This window comes from Hyperolius riggenbachi, chromosome 2, assembly GCF_040937935.1.
Source record: "Hyperolius riggenbachi isolate aHypRig1 chromosome 2, aHypRig1.pri, whole genome shotgun sequence".
Taxonomy (NCBI): Eukaryota; Metazoa; Chordata; class Amphibia; order Anura; family Hyperoliidae; genus Hyperolius; species Hyperolius riggenbachi.
In genome coordinates this window covers 378,540,046-378,563,614 of record NC_090647.1, presented here as the reverse complement: position 1 = coordinate 378,563,614, position 23,569 = coordinate 378,540,046, and the positions used below count along the sequence as shown (strand labels likewise).

The 23,569-nt window shown below is 45.7% G+C and overlaps 1 protein-coding gene across 1 annotated transcript in view; it reads right to left on the bottom strand.

Annotated features, from left to right (window-relative positions):
• Positions 1–3,247: 3,247 nt before the first annotated feature.
• Positions 3,248–23,569, bottom strand: part of INKA2 (inka box actin regulator 2) — a 65,251-nt gene continuing 44,929 nt past the window's right edge. Inside the window, exon 2 of the mRNA XM_068265582.1 lies at positions 3,248–8,181. Within this exon, the coding sequence (XP_068121683.1) occupies positions 7,177–8,181 (1,005 nt within the window). The 3' untranslated portion in view covers positions 3,248–7,176. The remainder of the gene's footprint in view (positions 8,182–23,569) is intronic.

The following is a 23,569-nucleotide window of genomic DNA, read 5'->3' as shown; positions in this document are numbered from 1 at the left end:
TTTCATGCCCGGTTAAAAAAACAGTGGAATCCCCCGAGTTCTGGTTATGCCAGTGGCCCCAATTTAATATCAAAATACTCATAAGATCCGGACCAGCAGAATGATATAACTTTCACATTTCTCACCTGAACGGTATTCCTTAAATATGCAAAAAACCATATACAACATTCATTTCTTCCTGCTTTTTGCTGCAGCCAGGATGTCTAGTTTCAAGCTGTGACTAGCTTCCTGGGATAGTCCTGTGTGAAAGGGACCTTTCGGTTCCTTTAATTAGCATCTGAATGTGAAATCAGCTAGGAAAAGCAGTTGAGTTTACACCTCTGGCTAACAGGTCACAGGCACCAGGTTTCATGAAAAGAACTCTGCTGCTCTTATGAAGACAGCAGAGACCCTCCAGGCTGGACTGAATGGTATCCACAGACATGAGATTCTGATTTGGCAACGCAAGGCAATCGAGGCAGGAAACCGATTGCGGTTGCGTTTTCGTTTCTCACGGCTGTTCCGTGACACCTCCCCTTCCGGATGCTGTGTAAGGGGTTGTCACCAAGACATCCTCCGTAGCAGCCATTGGCGCTGTTGGGTCTAGTTCCCCCTGACACCGGGACAGCCCATCAGCGTTCCGTTGTCGGCTGCCCGCTTCGTGTCGGTCAACCTGGCTGACGGGTTTCGAGCTGCCGGCACGGCGGGAAAACCCATTGGCGCGTGCGGCTCGGTTCCACTGGACAGGTCACGGTCTGCTACCCTCAGGTTTGACCCGACATGGACCGTTCTGGACAGGGCGTTTGCTGACAACGGGCAGTGGTTTTGGTAGGTGAACAGCCAGCCCACGCAGGGGTTCCCTGCGAAGTGGCTGTGGACCTAAGGGAACCCCGCGGGAATCTCTGGACCTTCCCAGCTCCTGACAGACGGCACATGCTTTGCAGTAGTTTGCTACATCCCTGTTCACCCTGGGCCAATAAAACTGCCTCCGAATACAGGCAAGTGTCTTGCGGACACCAGAGTGTCCTGTCAGGGAATTATCATGTGCGGATTTCAGCACATGTCCCCTGAACGCACTCAGTACCACAAGCCATTTGGTATTTGCATGTGATCTACCGGTAGGGGGCTGTACAGACTCGCTGTACAGTCTCCCACCTTCCCAGTACACCTTGAAAGCGGCCCCGTCTGCGAGGAACTCAGAGGCTTGCTGCCTGAGCACCTCCAGGCTTGGGTCACTTTGTAGTGCTGCTGTGAGGACGCTGTCAGTTTCAGCCAACTTGCTCATGTCACACGAGGCCAGCAGCTGAAAGGTCTCATCCCTGCGGTCAGAGGAGGGGGAGGAGGCCGGAACCCCCTCCACTTGTTCTGAGTTCGGGTTCTGCGCGGTACTGCTAGCACAGGTATACCTTTGGAATGGCACAGACTGGCATTACTCAAATCATCGTTGCAGGCATTTACCTCCTTGCCGGTTATCCCGAGCTCAGCTCGGGGTAACCTGCGCAGGAGGATTTCTCAGGCCCCGCTGGGCCGATTTGCACAATTTTTTTCCCCTACACGCAGCTAGCACTTTGCTAGCTGCGTGTAGTACGCGATCGCCGCCGATTCGCCGCTACCGGCCGCGCCGAAGCCGCCCCCCCGCCCCAGACCCCTGCGCAGTCTGGCCAATCAGTGCCAGGCAGCGCTGAGGGGCGGATCGGGGTTCCCTGTGACGTCCCGACGTCCATGACGTCATCCCGCCACGGCGACCGGGGAAGGCCTGCAGGAAATCCCGTTCTCAACGGGATCCCCTGCATACTCTGATGGCCGAAGGCGATCGGAGTGGGTGGGGGGATGCCGCCGCTCAGCGGCTATCATGTAGCGAGCCCTGGGCTCGCTACATGATTTAAAAAAATAAAAAATAAAAAAAAAGTGCGGCGCTGCCTCCTTGCCGGATTTTTTAGACCGGCAAGGTGGTTAATGACAGTGACAGACCTAGACACATTTTCATTACAGACCGTTTGTACATTAAACACAGGTACAGTTACATTTTCATCACAACAGGCAGTTTGTGCATCAAACTCTGGTGCCTTTGAAGCAGGCACTATTGAACCTGGTACCCTTGCACTGGGCACATTCAACCCACCTCCCCCTGGTGCTCTCCCAAGTGTATAAAGTACCTGGTGGTGGGTGGAGAGTCCGTCTCCTTCCGTGAGCGACAAGGCAGTCGTGGCAAGTTCGTAGTAGGACACAAGCTTGCCCAAATCAGTCCCCAGCAACACAGGGACTGGGAGATTGTTCACAACCCCAACAACCCTTTCTTGGACCCCTACTCCCCAGTCGAGCTTCACTCTCGCGTGGGCTATGTGTAAAAGGGTGCCCTCTACTCTAGTAAGGGCAAGGGATCGGCTGGAGCTGATGCTCTCCTTTGGCACAAGGTGTGAGTGAACTAACGTGATGTCAGCTCCGGTGTCTCGGAATCCGGTGACAACTTTGTCGTTCACTCTAACAGGCTGCTGCTGGTCGGTTCAGTCGCAGATTTCCTTTCCACGGGCAAACAGAACAAAATCTGATGATCCAGGCTGTGGTTCGCTGGCAGGTTGCCTCTGCTGTGGGTGAGGTACAGGTGCTGCAGGTGCTGGTGGTGTCTGTCTCCGCTCCGGACAGTCGAATTTCATGTGTCTGGGCTGGCGGCAGTAGTGACAGGTGACCTCTCCAGGGGCTGCAGGCCTGGGTGCAGGAGCTGTGCTGGGTGGCCTCTGTGGCTGACGGCTCACGGGGGCAGGAGAGTCTGCCGAGGTATTGGGCTGACCTCCTCTCCAGCTGGATGGGACAGTTCTGCGTGCATCAGGCACCCGGGTAGTGGCAAAGGTCTCAGCGAGGTCTGCAGCTACAGTTGATGGCGCAGGCTTGCGCTCAAGCACAAAATGTCGTACATCACCAGGGCAAATGTTCAGAAATTGTTCCAGGACTATCAAGTCCTCCAGGACATCATAAGACCCTTTGGTGAGGCCTAGAGTCCACTGGCGGAGTGTGGTGAGCAAGCTTCTGACCACATCTCGGTACGAATCAGAAGACTTTTTCTGCCAGGCCCTGAACTTTAGGCTTCTGGCATCAGCTGGTATTTGGTAATGATAGCGTCTTTTATAGCAGCATAATCATTATCCTTTTCCGCAGGTAACTCTGCGAAAGCATCAAGCGCTTTGTAGCGTAACAAAGGTGTCAGATGTCTGGGCCAGACATCTGACACCTTTGCTACGCTACAAAGCGCTTGATGCTTTCGCAGAGTTGGTCTTGGGACAGACGATACTGACAGCATGCTTTTTCTAAAGATCGCAAAAACAAGTCAATGTCTGTGTCTTTTTCAATATTAGCAAATTTAAATTTTGCACTTACGGGTGAGGCAGCTCCTTCAGCAGGGAGGCTGGGCGGAGAACTCCGGCTGGCCTGTTGCACTTTTGCCATGTTTAGCTCATGCTGTCGTTGACGCTCCCGTTCTCGCTCAGTGGCATTCCTCTCCGCGTGGCGTTCTGCAGATTGGCGTTCCTCACGCATGTACTGCAGGTACTTGTCCAGGTCAGTCTCCATCAGCTTTCGTAATGCCTGCTGCATTACCGGGTCAGCACCCATGGACAGTCCAGTACTGGCCAGTTCCGGGTGAGTACTTTCAGAAACTCTGGCATTGGGGTTCACACTGACAGTCTCCTGCGTAACTGTTGTCGTATTGCCCGCAGGTTACTCAACCTCTGTATGCCTAGGATCTTCAGCCTCTGGTTTCCCTTGACTTGAGTCAGATGGGTCGGCGTCTACTTCAGCAGACACATCCGGCTCCCGCGGTTGCTGGGTGTCCCATTGAAACAAGTCATTTACCAGGTCCTGGTGTTTCTTGCAGCCGACTTCAATGCCTCTCGCTTGGCAAAGAGTTTGCAGGTCTGCCACGCACATTTGCTGGTAGTTCCTGGACATTTCCATGCCAAATAAAATAAAACTTTTGGGGAGGGGTACTGGCTACACAGTCTCTCTGTATATCTTAACAAATATATTGCATTGCAGCTACATCAACGATTTAGTTTGTTCCTTGATAGCGCTAGCGCTATCTTAGATACTTTCAGCACAACACAGGTCCCAACCACTGCCAACCACTGTCACAGGAGCCCTAGTGGTCAGACCGCAAATGGCCTTCCAAACGGTGCCAGCGCACGGATCGTGCGAACTCTGGTCACAGTCAATGCGCAGGAACCGTTGGGAATTGGCCGCAGACAAACCAGAACTACAATTACAACTTACACACTAGTTCAGGGTATAACTGCCACCACCTCTGTTACCATGGGACAGAGGAGCCCGCTGACTGTCTGAGCCTAGATCTACAAATAAAAACGGTTAAAACACGCTGTATTCTGTCTAGCCAACAACAAACAATAGTAGCGTCTCTTCAGAGACCTGGGATCAGTTTCTGTGTATGCTGAATAATAGGGTAGCTAGAACAACAACTGACGATAGCGTCGGTTTATTGAAAGCAATATAAATAATTAATATATACAGACAATTATAAAAATCAAAAATTATTAAGACATTAATAGCCAGTATGAAATAAAAAAGGAGAAAATACTTAGGGTTTGTGGAAATATGTCCGTTCTGGGAAAACTTGTAGAGTTCCTTTTGTTCAGTTTCAGCAAAGTTCAAAATCCAAGCAAACTGGAAAATGTCCTTTGTTCAGTTTCAGCAAAGACGGCCAATCAAGATGGCCGCTAGCCATGTGTCCTTTGTTTCAGCTCAGACAAGATGGCCGCCAACCACATGGTCCCCTGGCTGGCAGAGTGCTTTCGTGAAGGTGGAATTTGGAGGACTGCAGGAGTGGTTCCTTGCAAACACTTTTGAACAATGCCCACCTTTGGGTGAAGCCTCAAGTACAGCCCAGGGGCTGGACAGGGGTGGTGAGCTCCCTGGAGGGGTGCTCTGAGTCTATGCCCACCAAATATGACATTTGCCATATCTCGGCTTACGCTTTCTGCACACACATGACCATCACATATTCATATTTCTCAGACTAGGCCAGTTCATATGATACCAAACTTGGGCATGTTTTCATGCCCGGTTAAAAAAACGGTGGAATCCCCCGAGTTCTGGTTATGCCAGTGGCCCCAATTTAATATCAAAATACTCATAAGATCCGGACCAGCAGAATGATATAACTTTCACATTTCTCACCTGAACGGTATTCCTTAAATATGCAAAAAACCATATACAACATTCATTTCTTCCTGCTTTTTGCTGCAGCCAGGATGTCTAGTTTCAAGCTGTGACTAGCTTCCTGGGATAGTCCTGTGTGAAAGGGACCTTTCGGTTCCTTTAATTAGCATCTGAATGTGAAATCAGCTGGGAAAAGCAGTTGAGTTTACACCTCTGGCTAACAGGTCACAGGCACCAGGTTTCATGAAAAGAACTCTGCTGCTCTTATGAAGACAGCAGAGACCCTCCAGGCTGGACTGAATGGTATCCACAGACATGAGATTCTGATTTGGCAGTGCATGGCAATCGAGGCAGGAAACCGATTGCGGTTGCGTTTTCGTTTCTCACGGCTGTTCCGTGACAAGGCTGAAGTGTGATGAGCCTTCTTTATCTAAGCCAGATGTTACACACTGTAGTATTTTATCATGAATGAAATGTGACCAAGCTCATGACATGCATATTTTACAAATCACTAATTAATTCGGAAATTGGCACCATGTATCTGAAGAGCTTTCTCTCAGTTGCTGTTCAGTGCAATCTTATTTTATTATTTAATCAACCACATTAACAAAATATACATGTTGTTGGGGATGGAGCTTTGTCTCCGCGGACACGCTTATACTATTGCGTGCTATCCCACCAACTAACTGCACAAGCTTACCCCTGTACAATCAGTCAGGTGGAAACATTGTTTTTAAACTACCACTTTTTTACTCAATAAATATGGGACAACTTCCCTTAGGGCTGGTTCAGACGGACGTTTGGAGGCGTCGCGTTCGTTGGCGTTGCGTTCGTGATGCGTTCAGGCTTTCAGCAGCGTTCGCATTGCGTTCGGATGCGGTCGCGTTTTTTCTTTCCCTAGGGGGACATTACCCGTCGTGGTTAACCGCCCCTGGAAGCAACATGTAGCTTCCAGGGGCTCCTTGAACGCCAGTGAAAATCGGGACCCGAACGCCGCGTTTGTGCAAATGCGCATAAAAGCTTGGTACAAACGCTCCCATTCACTTGAATGGGAGCGTTTAACGCCAAGCCCCGAACGCTGGCAGTAAACGCTCTGCAAACGTCCGTCTGAACCAGCCCTTATATTTTTACGCGATGTGAGGTGTCTTTTCTTCCCCTGAGGTGACGTCTATTCAACTGGATACACAAGAGGTTGCCGGTGTGGCTGAGGAGTGGCCTATACTCCTGAGGCACTGTCGGGCCTGGTTGGCCATCTGATCCGGTGAGTCTATTTACACTGGGGGGGGGGGGGGGATTCTATGTCGATTGATGCAGCTCTCCTGTGTTGAAGTGTGAAGTGTTATCCTGTTTTATGAGAGCTTGACCTTTGAGCGCTGGATTCTCTTTCTTGGACAGTTTTACGCTAATCACATATAGGAAGGAAGCGCTTCATCAGCATGGACTGGTGTTTGCTCAGCTCATCCACCTATTAACCACTGAACATTTTTGAGCGCTTGTGTATAAACTTTTGGCATTTTCCCTGGCTATCTATACAGTGGTTACCAAGGGATGCTCACTGGCTACCTATACAGTGGGGAGGCTTCCTGGCTACCTATACAGAGGGGAGGGCGGGAGGCACACTGACTAGAGGCTACCTACACAGTGGGGAGGGAGGGGAGGATGGGACACATTTTTAAAGTTTGGTTAAAAAAAACAAAAAAAAAAGGTTTAATTCTGTTCAGTAGATACATTGATGTATTGTAACACTGCCTGAAAGCTTGTCCTTCCCACAGAATTTCTGCAAGACTGCGCTATCTTTTTTCTGGGCAGATTGCCAGGAATATTCAGTATTATCACAGTATATAGCTTTGTGCTTGAATAAAACAGTTCCAAGAGTCAGCTTGGTTCTCTGTTTATTCTAGCATTTGTTTTTAAAATATAAAATATATTAAGAAAATAATTTACAGCAGGAAAAAAGAGAAGCCAGTGTGAATACACATATTCAGCAATGCACTGAATTTTATAGGCAGTACAGAATAAGAAAAGTACTGGTTAAACCCAGACTGCAGTGTCCATGTCAAAATCTGTATAAATGGTATCTTCTTGCCCCTGGTTCTTCTTGGCACATGTTTTATTAATTGTACTTTTCATAGTGGTTTTGCTTAGATAGTCAACTCTGCTTTTTAGATCAGTCTGTGATGGATAATAAAATGCACTTTTTTGTTTGCTGGCCTTCTTGCTACGTTTGCTAATGTGTGATGTTTGATAATCAAATTGTAGCCAGCCGGGTTTCTCTTTGAGCAGCTTATCTCTGTCAGGCCGCACAGTTCTTAAGAACTTCTTAAAAAAGTTGGCTGTCAGGGTGAGCTTTTTGTAAATCTCCTGGGATCTGCTAACATTTGGTAAGCTTTCATTCTTCTCCCCTTTCTTTTCCATATCAGGCAGATCAAGCCAGTTTCCAACAAGATCAGCAAATATGTTGTCACCCAAAACAAGAGGTTGTCTGTTTCGGCTCTGTGACATAAGGGGAGATGTCCAATCATTTGTATCATCATATGTAGACTCATACGAGCATAATTCTTGGTCAAAATGTGGACAGTTAAAATCATTGAGTTTCTGAAGGACAGAACTTGTATCATTGGGTCTTGATATAGGCTTATTCTCTACTGAAGGCAAAAGAAAAGAAGATCTATGATCAATTTCTGTTTCTCTTCTTTTGGCTGACAATACCTGCTGACCTACATTTGGGCTAGAGACAGAGCTAGGAGAGCTTGCTGCCCATGATCCACGACTGTCAACCAACGAGCTGTTGTCTAGACTTCTCCCACCTGGCAATAGCTTTTCAGCCTGTCTGTTGCACTGATTCCTGACCTCAGGGGCTTCTTGAAGACTTTCATAATAGTAACCCACTCTCATACTCCGGAGTTGATTCTGCTCCCCTGAAATGTCCAACTGCTCAAGAGCGGCTTGGAGCTGGAGGAGTTTCAGTTCCTGGAGTGCTCCCATCATACATGTCATCTGTTCTTGCAAACCTTCTCCAAATTCTTTCATTGACAGCTGCAGGGGAAACATAAGAGCTCTTGTTAAAAAAGATATGCAAGCATAAATGCAAATGCAAATAAGAAAAAAATGAATTCTTTTTATGTTTAAGTTCTCTGAGTGACTGGCCATTAAAATCCAGCTCTCTATTTTAAATGTAAACTTGGCAAAACTGATGAGTCTGTGTGCACCATGTAATATAATATGCAAATATTATGCAGCAGTATGTACCTCGCCTTTAGACCTATTCAATAAGGAAATTCAAAGAGCAATAACAATGTGCAAAGTGCCTTTAATAACCAATAATACAGCTACCAAAGGCTATTGAAATTTAATTTGAACAACATCAGTCACTTGCCGCAAGTCTCCCTTATTCTGTAAACATTATTCCTAGGCATGGAATGGTTGGTTGTGGCTGTCAGAAGCACCACAACATAGTAGCATTAGTACTGCTAATTTTCAGACTTGGAAATTCAGGAGAGGTTAGGTACTCAGAAGGGGAAGTGTTAGGTTAAGCCCACCTTAACTACTACATGACCGCATCACGCTGATGGGCGTGGCTGCTGCAGCAGCCCCAGGACCGCCTAACGCATATCGGCATAAAGTCCTGTGGCTGCAGTTTACAGGAAATCGTGCGCAGCTCCTGCTTGGTATGTGTAGTGATCGCCGCTCGGAGACTGTTAGACGGCGAAACCGCAGCGATCTACAGCAGCGCTGTACTGTCCCCTCTGTCTGCTCGGAGGTGATCGGCTGTCATAGGCTGAAGCCTATGACAGCTTATCATGAGGATTGGCTGGCGTGGGGGAGGGAGGGCTTAGTAAAAAAAAAAAGAGCTGTGTTGGTGGGGAGAAAAGGGGGGGTGAATCACTTGTGTGCTGTGTTGTGCGGCCCTGCAGCTTGACCTAGTGGCCAATTTGACAAAAAATGGCCTGGTCTTTTGGGGGGGGGGGGGGGGGGGGAGTAAAGCCTGTAGTCCTGAAGTGGTTAATATTTGCTTTTGACATATAAATAAGTTTAGATTGCAAGCAGAATCTTATGAAACCTTTTCCTCACAGCGACAAATTATTTGCATTTTCCTGTACTTCTAAAAACCTCCATCAAACAAATTGGGTGGGACATTTTGCCCCCTATGTTTATTCTGGCTTGCCAGCCAGAATACATCATATAATTGTACTAGGTGATCGTGAGAAACAGTTGAAGGGTGATCTGAAGTGGATGCAGAGCCAACATCCGTCTCTATATGCATTCTGCACTTTGTTCTTGAGATCACCTCTAGTTACAATGTAAGCTATTGGGGTTTTGAAAGGGACTAAAAGAAAACCGAAAGCCCCTTTATTTATAAAAAACAAAACAAAAAAAAACAACGCTATGCCATATATGCAATTACCTTTTTCACGCAGAAGGCATTTGCAATTACTCAGCTTCCTGAGAGCAACATGGAGCTCCCTTGATGCATTATTTTGGAATAAACAAATAATTCAAAAGTAGCTAACTGGGAACTCTGTAAAACGTGATCGCCCACTTTCTTCTTCATGGAGACATATTAAAGGGAACCAGAGAGGAACGAGGGGTGAAAAAGGGCAAAGATTTTATACATACCTGGGGCTTCCTCCAGCCCCATAAGCCTGAATCGCTTCCACGCCGCCGTCCTCAGCTTCCTGGATCCGCCGGTACCGGGCCCGTCACTTCCGGCGGACGCGACCAATTGTCCGCATCACAGGGGCTCCCTCCATACATGTACGCATGCGGCTGCGCAGTAAGCAGCCACATGCGTATCTGTATGGGGAGAGCACCCTGTGATGCAGAGAATTGGCCGCGTCCGCCCGCCGACTTGCCGACTCGCGGCAATGACGGGACCCGGTGGTGGCGGATCCAGGCAGCGGAGGATGGCGGCGTGGGAGCGATCCGTGCGTATGGGGCTGGAGGAAGCCCCAGGTATGTATATCTCATCCTCTCTGGTTCCCTTTAAACCATGCATTGCACTGATGAGGATCAATGAGTATGAAACTGCTGTATGCATTTATATCTGTATATCTGTAAAATTAATAGGCTATAGGAACATAGTACACCAGCGGCTCTGAAGGTGTGCCTGGCTTTAAGGGATATAAAGAAATGATTTGCATTTTCAGAAGTAATGCATAATTGAAGTTCTTTTTGCTCACATAAAACTGTCTAAATACATACAGTATACCTTATGTTTTAAGAAGGCAACTTTTTATCGGCTATTTAAAATTTTACATTCTTTTTAAAAAAAAACTTTATGATGTTGACTAATGTTTATTCACTTTTTAATTTTTTTTTATTTTCTATTTTTTCTTCTTTTCTGTCCTGGGCACATTTTTTTCAGCAGACACGATGAGGCCTCAAATGTTCCTTAATTATGCACATGTATCACATAACTGTATTGTTAGCAGGATTTATAATGTATAATATTACTGTAGAATCAGCCTTGTTCTCATTCCTTCCTTCCTGTCACTTGTCTATGCCCACTTGCCATTGTAGATCAGATTTCTAACCTCAGATGAGAAGAAACATGATGATCAATACACTATGACAGCTGCCTGTGGTTTTAACTTTTGCAGCCTATGCAGCTGAGATCTTTTCACTTGGGTATCATGTGACGGTTTTTAGAGATTCCAGCTTCCCTCGTTCTCTGAAATTCTTTATTCACACGCAACTGAATCAATTAACCCTTCTTGAATTCCGAAAAATGCAGAGATCTGTATATGAATTTATTATGCTTCTTACATAATTTGACATGCTAGATTCCTGAAAACAGTACGTACAGTATTATTGACAAGTTATGTAAATGTATTTATGTAAAGAGCATCACATGCAGCTTCATGAGTTTGTAACACATGCCTTTCTTTTATGAAGCAAAGAAAATGCTGATGAGGTTCGTAGTAAGCACATTAACTGTGTAATGGTAGTTTGACTGATGCTAGGGACTGCAATATTCATTTTAGCTCTAATTTCAGATGACTAACAAGTAAAATAAGAAATGTAATAATAATCGTGTCAGAGCAAACGTGCAGCAAAAACATTGTAATTGCTGGATCATACCTCCCAGCTATGAGAGCAGGATTTTTTTTAGCACAAATGTATGTGGTCAAATGATACAACTGCCCCACACCTCCAGTCACACCTTCACCATACTTCTGAGGGAGAAAAATTGTTGCTGGCAAGTCTGCAAGATTTTTGCAGAGTTTCTGATTGGTCAGCGACAATGTCGCTAATCAGTTTTGCTACACTGGTACTGTACATTAAATTAAACCAAATGATCATATAAATTCATAATCAAAGTGAAATCATTGATACATTGCCCCATATGCAATTTCCTTTTTCTCCTGAGTTTTCTCCTAGATGATATTTTAAAATCTTGTCAATAAAATAATTTTAAAACAACCAACAAGCAAGCATATGCTCAGAGTAATTTTGATAGTACTTTTCACCTACCTTTGGTAATTTTTCAATTGTAAAATGCTAAAAAGTTATTTTAAAGAGTAGGGATGATCGGAAAGTGCAATTTCCGGTTCGCGGAAATCTGGAATTCCGTCAGAACGAAATTCCGTGACAGTTACATTCCGGCGGTATTGCGTGGAATTCCGCGGAATTCCGCATTCCGGCGGTACAATTTCAGTAATATCATTTAAAACCTTGTTTTTTAAACATCGTAGGCCATGGGACCTAGTGGCTGTTCCACCTGTGTTTTTTTTTTGTTTTTGTTTTGGAGCAGCAGGAGTTGTCGTAGGCCATGGGACCTACAGGTCGTTCCACAGCAGTCATTACAATTTTTTTTCGAGCAGCAGGAGTTGTCGTAGGCCATGGGACCTAGAGGTGGTTCCACGGCAGTCATTACAATTTTTGTTTGGAGCAGCAGGAGAAGTTGTAGGCCATGAGAGCTAGAGGTGGTTTCACAGCAGTCATTACATTTTGTTTGGAGCAGCAGGAGAAGTTGTAGGCCATGGGACCTAGAAGTGGTTTCACAGCAGTCATTACAATTTTTTTTGGGAGCAGCAGAAGTTGTCGTAGGCCATGGGACCTAGAGGTGGTTCCACGGCAGTCATTACAATTTTTGTTTGGAGCAGCAGGAAAAGTTGTAGGCCATGGGACCTAGAGGTGGTTCCACGGCAGTCCTAAAAAATTGTTGTTTGAAGCAGGAGACGGAGTTGTCATAGGCCATGGGACCTAGTGGTGGTTCCACGGCAGTCATAAAAAATTGTTGTTTGAAGCAGCAGGAGGTGTCGTAGGCCAATTATTGTAGTCAGTATCTTATTATTGTATTGTAGTAGTCATTATCTTATGAATCAGTGAGAGGGACCTTGTAATTGTCACTGATCCATGACTCGTTCATTTTATGAACGTTAGTATGTCCACATTGTCTGTATACAGACGGGTCTGTTGGTCAGTGACCACCCCACCTGCAGCACTAAATACTCGCTCAGAAAGAACACTGGCGGCGGGGCATGCAAGAACCTCCAGTGCATACTGAGCAAGTTCAGGCCAGGTATCCAGTTGTCTTGTCCAATACTCCATGGGGTCATCATTACTCTCCATATTGTCTGGAGCATTGGCCGACCCCAAGTAATCATTCACCATACGGGCCAGCAGCTGGCGGTGACCACTTTGTCCGCTGATGGTGCTGCTGCTAGAAAGAGTATCTGGCATTGGCTGGTAAAATTCCTTCAGCATACTCAGCAGGTTCACAGATTGACTATTGGTGCTGCTGCTGGGAGTGGGACCACCAGACCTTTGCTGAGTGTGATGAGGCTAGGTAGCTTGGGCCCGGGATACAGATGCAGGAAACGCATCTTCTATCCAACGAAGAAGGGCATCCCGGATCTTGCTCATCCTGGCATCTGCTTGGGAGGGGGTATGAACTGCTGCATTTTCCCCTTGCACGGGGATCTAGGGGATCTAAGATGGTGGCCACCCACATGTCAAGCCTTGATTTTAGAGTTTTAATCCAGGGGTCCTTACGGAGGCACTGGAGCATATGTACAGCCATAGGGAAGAAATGTCTGCCATTTATTACCTCTTCCTGGCTGTCAGAACTGTCGTCATGCTCCAGCTCCACATCATCAGAATCTTCTTCCCACCCCCGGACAATGGGCTCTTCCGCTTTCACAAGCTCTGCCTCCTCATCCAGGACTGGAGCATGTTCACTCACTCCCCCACTTGACTGACCACTGTTCAGTAGGGCTTCCTCCCCCTGTTCGAGCAGTTTGTCAAGAGCCTTGTCCAGCATGAAGACAAGAGGGAGCACCTCTGATATGCTGCAGTGCTCCTCACTGACCACTTTTGTTGCCTGCTCAAACGGCTCCAACACTTTGCACACCAGTCCAATCAGCTGCCACTGGTCCCCAGTAATGTAGTCCAGTGGCCCTGTTCTGGTGGAAGATCTCTCAGACAGGTATAGCCTGACCACCATGCGCTGCTCCCACAACCTCTCCAGCATGTGGAGGGTGGAGTTCCACCGCGTCAAACAATCGGAAATAAGCCTGTGTTGCGGCAGGCTATGGCGGCACTGCAGCAATTTTATGGTCGCGGTGGCAGTAGCGGAGCGACGGATGTGGGCTGACACTTTTCGTGCTTAGGCCACAGCGTCCTTCAACCCATCAAAAGTTCGTAGAAATTTCTGAACTACAAGGTTGAAGACGCGGGCCAAGCAAGGTAAGTGAGTGTAGCCACCTTCCGAAATGGCAGCCAGAATGTTGGCACCATTATCAGACACCACTACCCCTGTGTCCAGTTTTCGGGGGGTCAGCCACTGCCGAATCTGATCCTGTAAGGCTGCAAGGATTACAGATCCGGTTTGCCTGTTCTCATCCATGGATTCCAGTTTCAGCACAGCTTGGCATCGATGGTGCTGCAGACCAGTGTAGGAGCAGGACCACTTGCTGAGAGGCTCAGCAATAGCAGCCTTGGACAGAACAGGTAGCAGAGGGAAGTGGAACAGGCCTCCCCTTCAACCCACGTGGCGGCACCACCAGCTGAGATGCCCCAGATCTTGCACCCTCCTCAGCAGCACCATGGAGGGTGACCCAATGGGTGGTAAAAGTTAGATACTTTCCCTGCCCATGCCTGCTGCTCCAGCCATCCATAGTGAAGTGCACCTTGCCACCGACAGCGTGATCCATAGACCCGCTGACACACTCCACAATGTGATGGTGAAGGGCAGGGATAGCATTCCTGGCAAAATAATGGCGGCTGGGGATCCGCCACTGTGGAGCAACACTGTTCATCAGTCTGCAGAAGGGGGCACAGTCCACAAACTGGTAGGGCAGCAGCTGTTGGCCCAACAGCCTTGCCAGGAGCGCATTATTTTTTACAACAAAAGCATCACTTGCAGGGAGCATCCGCTTCCTCTGCAACATTTCTGGCACAGATGCCAGACGCTGGAACACTGGTGATTCAGAGGAAACTAACAAGGGTGATAATAAGGTCCTTGCCGAGGTCTGGAGTCCTCTACCAGCCTGGCATGCAGAGGGATTTGAAGTATAATGGGACTGAGCAGGTTGGATAGGGACAGGACGAGTAGAAAAAAAAGAGAAGGGGCCTGTTGCTGCTGCTTTTCCTCCACCCATCTTATTGTAATTTTTTACATATTAAAACTCCCGTCTGTGATGGTTGCGCAGATGGCTTATCAGCCCTGAAGTGCCGAACCCGGTGCCCGATTTGCCTCTGCTCACCGATTTACGGCACACAGAACAGACTGCCCTGGATTCATCCTCTTCCAGAACAGTAAAATAATTCCATGCAGGGGACGTGCGTGCACGTGGAACAGTGGTGCGACCTGTTCTAGCACCTCAATGTTCAGCATTGGACTGGTGGCGGGTACTGACAGATGGGAAAGCACTTGCAGGCTGCTGGCAAACCGTCTGCTCTGTTTCTACAAGCTGCTCATGCCTGCTAGTGCCTAAATCTACAGGTGGCAACCATGTTCTATCAGCCACCTCATCATCCAAAATATCATCCAGTTCAATAAGTGACTCGTCTGGACCCTCCACCTGGCCACCAAACACCTCTGTAGTTGAATGGTGGTGATGATGATGTTGACTGGTGACACTGGATGAAGAAAACACAGTGGCCATTTCTGTCACCACACAACCCCCCACTTCTTGGGAGCTTGGTCCCATGGTCTCCTCCAATGCCTCCTCCCAAACCTTCTCCACATCACTCTCAGTGATGTAGGTGTGCTTTACTTCTGGAGCGGAGTACTGGGAGGAAGCAACCTCATCAAGAGAAGCAGCTGCGGTCGGATTATGATCATGAGGAACCTGGCGGCCACTACTGGTGTTGCAACTAGCTTCAAGTTCCTCAGACTGGGTAGAGGGTTCCTGATCTAAATAATCCACAACTCTCTTCGCCTCCTGCTCTGTCAAAATTTTCCTGCGTGCTGCAAACACAGGGAAGACATCTCTGACCAGGGGGGAATGCTTCCTGCTGCTGCTGCTCCCCACAACCTGATCACATACTTGATGTGATCCACCAACACCACCATCACTTCATTTCCTTTTAGTAGTGGCAGGAAATTGCTGCTGCTCTCGCTCTATTATTATGGGGCCACAAACTTTATTGGGGAAGGGGTATGAGCAACAGAACAGGTCAGAAAATAAGGGGGTGAAATAAAGAAAATAAATAAAAACAAACAAAATAAAGAAAACAACAACAACAACAACAACAAAATTAGAAAACAACCAAAAAAAATCTTGCACTACACTAATCAATCACCTAACTCACTCTCACTCTGTCAAACACTAAGCCTGCGGCCTGGCTGGCTCTGTCTAACCCTCCACACAGAAACTACTAGCACACTACACTACAATCTATCACTCAAACTAACAATCTGTCACTCTCTCACAAATACACCTAGCTAGTACTATAGCTCACACTCTATTTAACTCTCTCTCACAGAGTCTTTAAAAATACTTTTGTTTTATATACAGTCTTTAAAAAGACTTTTGTTTTATGTTAATTAAAACAACTAATATGGGTCTGTCTCTCCTTTCTCTCTCCAACACCAGACTGAAACCCACAAGCTTCATGACTGCCTCTCTTATATACAAAATGGGTGGGATAGGTGCTGATAGGTAGCCAGGGAGCTGGTTTCTACCTGATTGGATTGGTTGGTTATTCTTAAGACTCTAACTCAGTCTTTCTCAACCTTTTTACCCCGGAGGAACCCTGCAAATAACTTTTGGATCTCAAGGAACCCCTGCAAACAATGTTTTGATCTTGAGGAACCCCTGCATTTATTTTTCAGGAGTAGAGGCAGTAAAGTGTTGTACCGTGTTAGCCATGAGTAAAAGCAAGAAGTTTTGAATCAGGATGATACCATTTATTGGCTAACTTAGAGATGGATAAACAGTGAGCTTTCGACTTATAAAAAGCCTTCGTCGGACTGGTTCCTGACCACACAGCTTATATACACTGACATACAGAGGAGAAACATTCTTTAGCAGACATAAATGTAATTAGATGCCTTAACTGTTACTGAGGAGGCTTTCCCAGGCATCCTATCTAAATTGATAAGATCTATAGAATCCTCAACATGACATAAAGCAGACTCTGGTGATGGGGAGACACAGACAGACCTACAAACCCAGGGAGGAGAGACTATGCCAACACTGTGAGCAGAAGACCATTGACGATGAAAGCCACTTCCTATTGCACTGCCCCAAATATACTGCAACCAGGGACACTTACTTTAAGAAATTGTTGGAACTATTCCCAGACTTTCTCACACTAGAAGATGAGAGAAAAACATATATCCTACTGGGAGAAGATGAATCCACAGTGACAATCGCTGCACACTATGTCACAGCATGCCACAGACTCGGAGGAGCATAACGGAACTGTAAACCTAAAAATGTCCACAGACTGCTTAGCCATTGTCCCCCTACCCCACCCCCTCCCATGTCCCCTATTTCCCCTTGCTTTGGCAATACCTATAATGAATCTTGGTCATGCCAATAAAGCTATCTTTGATTTGATTTGATTTGACATCGTAAATTCTGAGTTCAAATGGTAACTGGCCTGGTTACATGCACCATTAATTCTAAGCTTACGAGAATTGTGGCATTTAAAGCCAGCACATGAAAGCAAATAAAATGAAAAGTGACAGTGAATACCATCTTACACAGCATATGGCACAAAAATGAATGAAAAGATAGAAAAATTTAAATTAAAAGAATTGTGGCATTTAAAACCCATCGTACCAGCACAAGAAGTTAGAGTCCTTGTTTAAACCATCTTCTACAGTTTTGAACCAATGTATAAACTTAGTTTCTTGTGTTAGTCTCATGTTTCCCGATTTGAAGCCACCCATTAATACAGCGCCGCGAAAATCGCTTAAACTGTGTCCAGGTAAACAAAAGTGTGTTGGTATTGGGAGATCTGTATATTTTGTAATAACCTTTTTCCTGCTGTTAATAGTGGATCTGTGGTGTGTCATGCGATCACGCAGTGGTTGACTTGTTTCTCCCACATAAATTCCTTTGGCGCATTTTGCACACATGATCACGTATGCCACATTAGATGAGTCGCAGGAAAAGGTGCCTTGTACTTTGTATTCCTGTTGTGTACCTGGTATTAGTATCCTGTCAGTGGAATAGATGTGTTTACAGGTCCTACACTTTTTCCCTCGGCAGGGGAATGTTCCATTCTGTTCTTGCCTATTTAAGGCACTCCTCACTATCATCTGCTTAAGATTGGGTGGCTGTCGGAACGCTAGGAGGGGAGGTTCAGGGAATATCTTTTTCAGTCTCTGATCCTTGTGTAGAACAGGATGAAGTTCTTTAAATGGTATCATCCTGATTCAAAACTTCTTGATTTTTCAGGAGGAATGGTCTTTAAAAGTAGTTGAGGCTGTTAATTTCACTAACTCCTATTACACTGCCACTCATTATAGTGTGCTCATTATTATTCTGACCCCAATTTAGTGCTTCTTTTTACAGTACCCCCTATTATAATGTGGTCTATTATACTTCCTCCACGATGGGGGAAAATGCCAAGGAACCCCTGCAGAGTCCTCAAGGAACCCTGGGGTTCCAGGGAACCCTGGTTGAGAAAGCCTGCTCTAACTGGTGCAGAAATTCCGATTTTCATGCAGAAATCCTGTTGTTTTCACTTATAAGATTCAGTCTAGGGTCTTCCTTCTGATCGACATAAAAAAAAATTGAATTCCGACGCAATTCCGTATAGCAATTCCGGAATTACCATTTACCTAGTGCAGTTAGGATTGTCTGTTGTCTTGTTTGTCTGTTGCGATTGTTCTGTCCCAGCGGTGGTCGACAGGAAGTCGTTCTGATCTTTGTTCTTGGAGTATAGCTGGAGCAGCGGTTGCTACCAGCTATCTCATCTAATCTGTCTTGCCTGGATCGCACTCGCCTTGCGCTAGTGCTGTGGATCCGTCTGATCTCCATCTCTCTTGCTGTACTTGGATCGCACTTGCTCTGGCGGAAAGAGCAGTGGATCCAGCTCGCTCTGTTTCTATACTTGGATCGCACTCGCTCTGGCGGAAAGAGCAGTGGATCGTATCTCTCACTTATTCCTGTTTTCGTGTATCTGTCTTGTCTGCTACGAACGCTTGCTGGAGGCTCGGTGAGGTAACCGTTAAGCAAGCGCTCGCGTCCTCTGTTTCATGTTTGTCTGTCGGTGGTTAAGTAGGCTTGTCTCTGTTGTGCTTAACACGCGGAGACCGTGCATAAACGCGTGCACTGTTGCGAATGAGTGCGGTGTTCGCGTTTAGTTAGCGTTTGCTATTTTCCTTATCTTCTCATTGTATGATTTGCTGTGCCTTTGCTACTCTCGTGCTCTGCCTTGCTGTAGCCTTGTGTCACCTCTGGCAATCGCCTCTCTCGCGATTGCGTTCCTACTTCATATCTGCTGTTGTGTGTGCACCGTCGCGGGTTGGCGACTAGTTTGGTGCACACGCATGCAATCTGTCCCTTTGCTCAATCTCATTCGCAATCGCTTCTCAGGCGATTGCGTTCTCACTCGGTTTCCTTTGTTGTGTGTCCGCCGTCGCAGGTGGGCGGCTAGATTGGTGGACATACATACATTCCTCATCTGTGCTTATTCGGTCTTGTGTCGCTGTTAGCAACCGACATCTCCGGCGATTGCCTTCTCACTTTATCTTCCTGGTTGTGTGTTCATCGTCGCAGGGTGGCGACTAGATTGGTGAACACACATACCCTCTGTCGCTTTGATCTCTCTCTTTCAGGGCTATCTTGCCCTGCGTTCCTTCCCTTCGTGCAATTCCTGTCTTGTGTCTGTGGCAGGGCAGAGGAGCTGGTCCTCTGCACTCCACAGCTCCACCTGCCGACAGGAATTTCCCTCTACAGGTGCATTGCACCTTTTGCTGGGTTCCCTCAAATTACACGCTTGTGGAGGATTTCTGCATTGTCAGCGCATGTCTTGTGCGCTGATCACGGAGAGAATTCCACAATCGTTACACAAAGATTAGGAATCTGTTTTATCATTCTGTTATACCTGAGACTAGTTCCAGGGTGTTGATGATCAAGGACCTCACACCCAAGATTAGGAATCTGTGTTATCATTTTGTTATACTTCAGACTAGTCCCAGGGTGTTGATGATCAAGGACCTCACACCCAAAGATTAGGAATCTGTGTTATCATTCTGTTATACCTCAGACTAGTTCCAGGGTGTTGATGATCAAGGACCTCACACCCAAAGATTAGGGACCTGTGTTACCATTCTGTTATACTACAGACTAGTTCCAGGGTGTTGATGATCACGGAGCTCACACCCAAGACTAGGCATTGTTTATTATCTGTTATGACCTTCTGCTTTCCTGACCACTCTTCTGTTCACTGATTTGGTACTTCGCTATATCTGATACTCTGTTGCCAAACCCTACTTGACTTAGGATTACCAAATCAGCCTCCTGTCTTTGTACCTTGTATGTCAGTGTGTTGCCGACCTGGCTTGTCCGACCTTGAGAGCTATCTCCCCAGTTAAGAGATAGTTCACAGATCAGTCAGTGGCATAATTCTATTGGTGTCACTCACGCTCTGGTCCTTCCCTCTCTCAGTCTGACTCCTCCCCACGGTAGAGTCTCAGGCTGTTGAAAGGTACTACTCCAGGAGTATTGCTTACTGCCTTGTACCTGTCCTCCTGGTATTGTTCTCAAAGTATTACTGTTGCACCATACACTCATATCTCTCAGGTGTCCAGAGGTTAGTAATATATCTGATTGTCGGTGATACTGCAGATCTTCAATAATCGGGTATATATCTGTATTCTTGGTGATACTGCAGATCACCAATAATCAGACCCTCTCTGTGTTACACTGATTGTTACACCCCTTTTATAAAAAATTTGGATCTCTCCTATCTCCCATGATATTATCTGCTTTTAATGATATATCAAAGGAGAAGAATTTTCCCCAACAGGCCCTTACTACACATATCACAGTAATACCTAAGCCAGACAAGGACCCCTCTTTATGTTTTAATTTTCATCCCATATCCCTGATAAACCTAGACCTAAAACTTTATTCTAAAATGTTAGCTGAAAGGTTAAAACCCCTTCTACCTCAAATCATAAATAACGACCAAACAGGATTTGTTATCAAAAGAGAGGCCAGGGACAATACCCTTAAAACAATTTCTATCATACACAGAGCACAGCACACCAAAAGCCCCCTCTGTATAGTATCAGTTGATGCGGAGAAGGCATTCGACTGGGTCCACTGGCAATTTTTAGAGGGAGTACTAACCCATCTAGGCCTGGGCCAAAAATTTGTAGATAAAGTGATGGCGCTGTATAGTGATCCCACAGCAAGGGTTAAGATTAATGGGACCCTGTCGGATGCCTTCCAGGTTCAGAATGGGACCAGACAGGGATGTCCCCTGTCTCCCCTTCTTTATGTGCTGTGCATGGAACATTTGGCTGCAGCACTTCGCAAGAACTCCTCTATACAGGGTATCCCTTATGGAAACTCACAAATTAAACTAGCAATCTTTGCTGATGATTTGCTGCTTTACATTTCAAATCCTAATATAGCTTTTCCTCATCTCTTATAAGAAGTGACGGAATATGGATTGTTGAGTAATTTTAAGATAAATATCTCCAAAACAGAAGTCCTTAACATAACCCTCCCAGAAAAGATAGTACAACATTTATCGGCTTCCTTTCCCTTTAAGTGGAAACAGGACAAGATTAAATATCTTGGGGTATTTATCCCGAAAAACCTTACCGAACTATTCCAAATTAACTTCCCCACCCTGACTTCCAAAATATATGGTGACTTGGAAAGGTGAAGGACACTGCATTTATCTTGGTCCAGCAGGATATGTGTATTGAAAATGGATGTGTTACCAAAGCTCCTATATGTTATGCAGGCTCTCCCGGTGAGGTTGTCCAGTTCCTTTCTTAAAAAAATCCATAAGCATTTTTTAAACTTTGTATGGGACAAAAAACCACATCGCATCAATTCAAAGTTACTCAGTCGTCCCAAGGAGGGAGGAGGAATGGGTTTACCTGATATCCGAGCCTATTATCATGCAGTTCTGTTAACTCAGATAGTAGACTGGTTTCAAAGCAGACAATCTAAACAGTGGGTGCTGCTAGACGCAGCGTTCTCAGCATCTGATCCCAGGGCCCTAATGTGGATTAAACCAATTTTAAGGCCTGAAAAGGGATCTGATGGCCCTCTCTCCCCAGGTCCTTCTTAGAGGCTGGGATTTAATCAGAGTAAAATATAAGCTCTCCACAATCCCAAATCCTCTTATGTCACTACTGGATAATCCTCACTTAGCGATGGGTCTCCACTCCAGCTCTTTACTAGGCTGGAAACGTGAATTCTGGCCTCAGGTACGCCATCTTTTGGGATCTTCCACAATGCTAAAATGGGAGGAGCTCGGAAACACGTCCAATAAACCCACTATAGATTGGTTTACCTGGAGGCAGATAAGAGAATTTTATAGTTCTCTTTCACCAAAAATTAATATCCATAGAGGCTTGACCTTCTTTGAATCCCTATGCTCTTCTTCAATGAGCACGGAACACAAGATCTCACTCCTGTACTCTGAAATAGTATGCACCTCCAGTACGAAACATCTACTTAATGTAACCACTAAATGGGATGCAGATTTGGGTGAAAACCTTAAAGATGAACAATGGGAAAAAATCTTTTCATTGACCCATAAGTCTTCCATTTCCTCCTCCTTCCAAGAAAGGAACTATAAGATCTGGGCAAGATGGTATAGATGCCCCTCTCTAATTGCTAAATTTAAGGCAGATGAATCGGCCTCTTGTTGGCGGCGTCCAAGGCAAGTAGGCTCATATATTCATATATGGTGGAGTTGTCCACTGATTCAGCCATTTTGGAAAACAATATTTGACATTAACCGCTCCCTGTATTTGGAAGACCTCCCATTTAAACCAGTGACAGCCCTCCTGAATTTGATACCTGGTAAAATCTCCCAAGCAAAAAAAAATTTGACAAGCACTCTTATGATTATAGCCAAACTCCTCATCGCAAGGAACTGGAAAAGTACTAATGTCCCAATGGTAAACCAAATTTTTACTGAACTGAATGAGATTTGCAGATTAGATGATTTGTTCCATAGTGCCCATGACCGTAATGAGGCCTTTACCAGAAAATGGGCGGTCTGGTACGCGTACAGGGAGTCGGACGGAGCTAAATCCCTCCTCTCCAGAGTTCCATTATAAGGAATTAACATTTAAATGCAATCCCTATATGGCATAAGAATACTACTTTTGACTTCGTCCTAGATAATGGATTATTAATGCATCTGTTCTATGTATATAGACTTGGCATTATGAGGGACTTAAAAGATCTAATTTTATCTTGGTCTGTTATTAGAAATGATATGCTGGGGGATCTGGGGGGGGGGGGGGGAGCATGGCAAATATGTTTCTATGTCTCATTTTTCTGGGGTCCTATGTTATGGGCCCCTTCCTTTTCTTCTTTCTCCCTTTTTTCTTTTTCTTATTATCGTCTTGTCCTCTTCACTTCTACTTTTTTCTCACTGATGTGTTTTTTCCTTCTGGAGAGTCTATAACTCCCCACATATAACCGAAATGGGACCAAATTCATTATTTTAATTTTTGATGCTTGAATATCTATATCTAAAAACACATGTTGTATAGGCAAGGATGATTAAGGTATTTAGTGTTTATTGATTGAATGATTGTAACTCTCCAGAATCTGTTGTTGTCTATATGTGTTTGTTATATGAAAAATGTTCAATAAAAAGTTTTATTACAAAAAAAAAAAAAAAAAAGTTGAAATACCATGATTTGACTTTATGATTCTGTCAAAGTTGAAATACCCTGAGTGAACTATATGTAGTGATTTAAGAGTCACCCAGTATCCCAGTTTCTTATGGAAGTAGGACAAATGAGACAGTA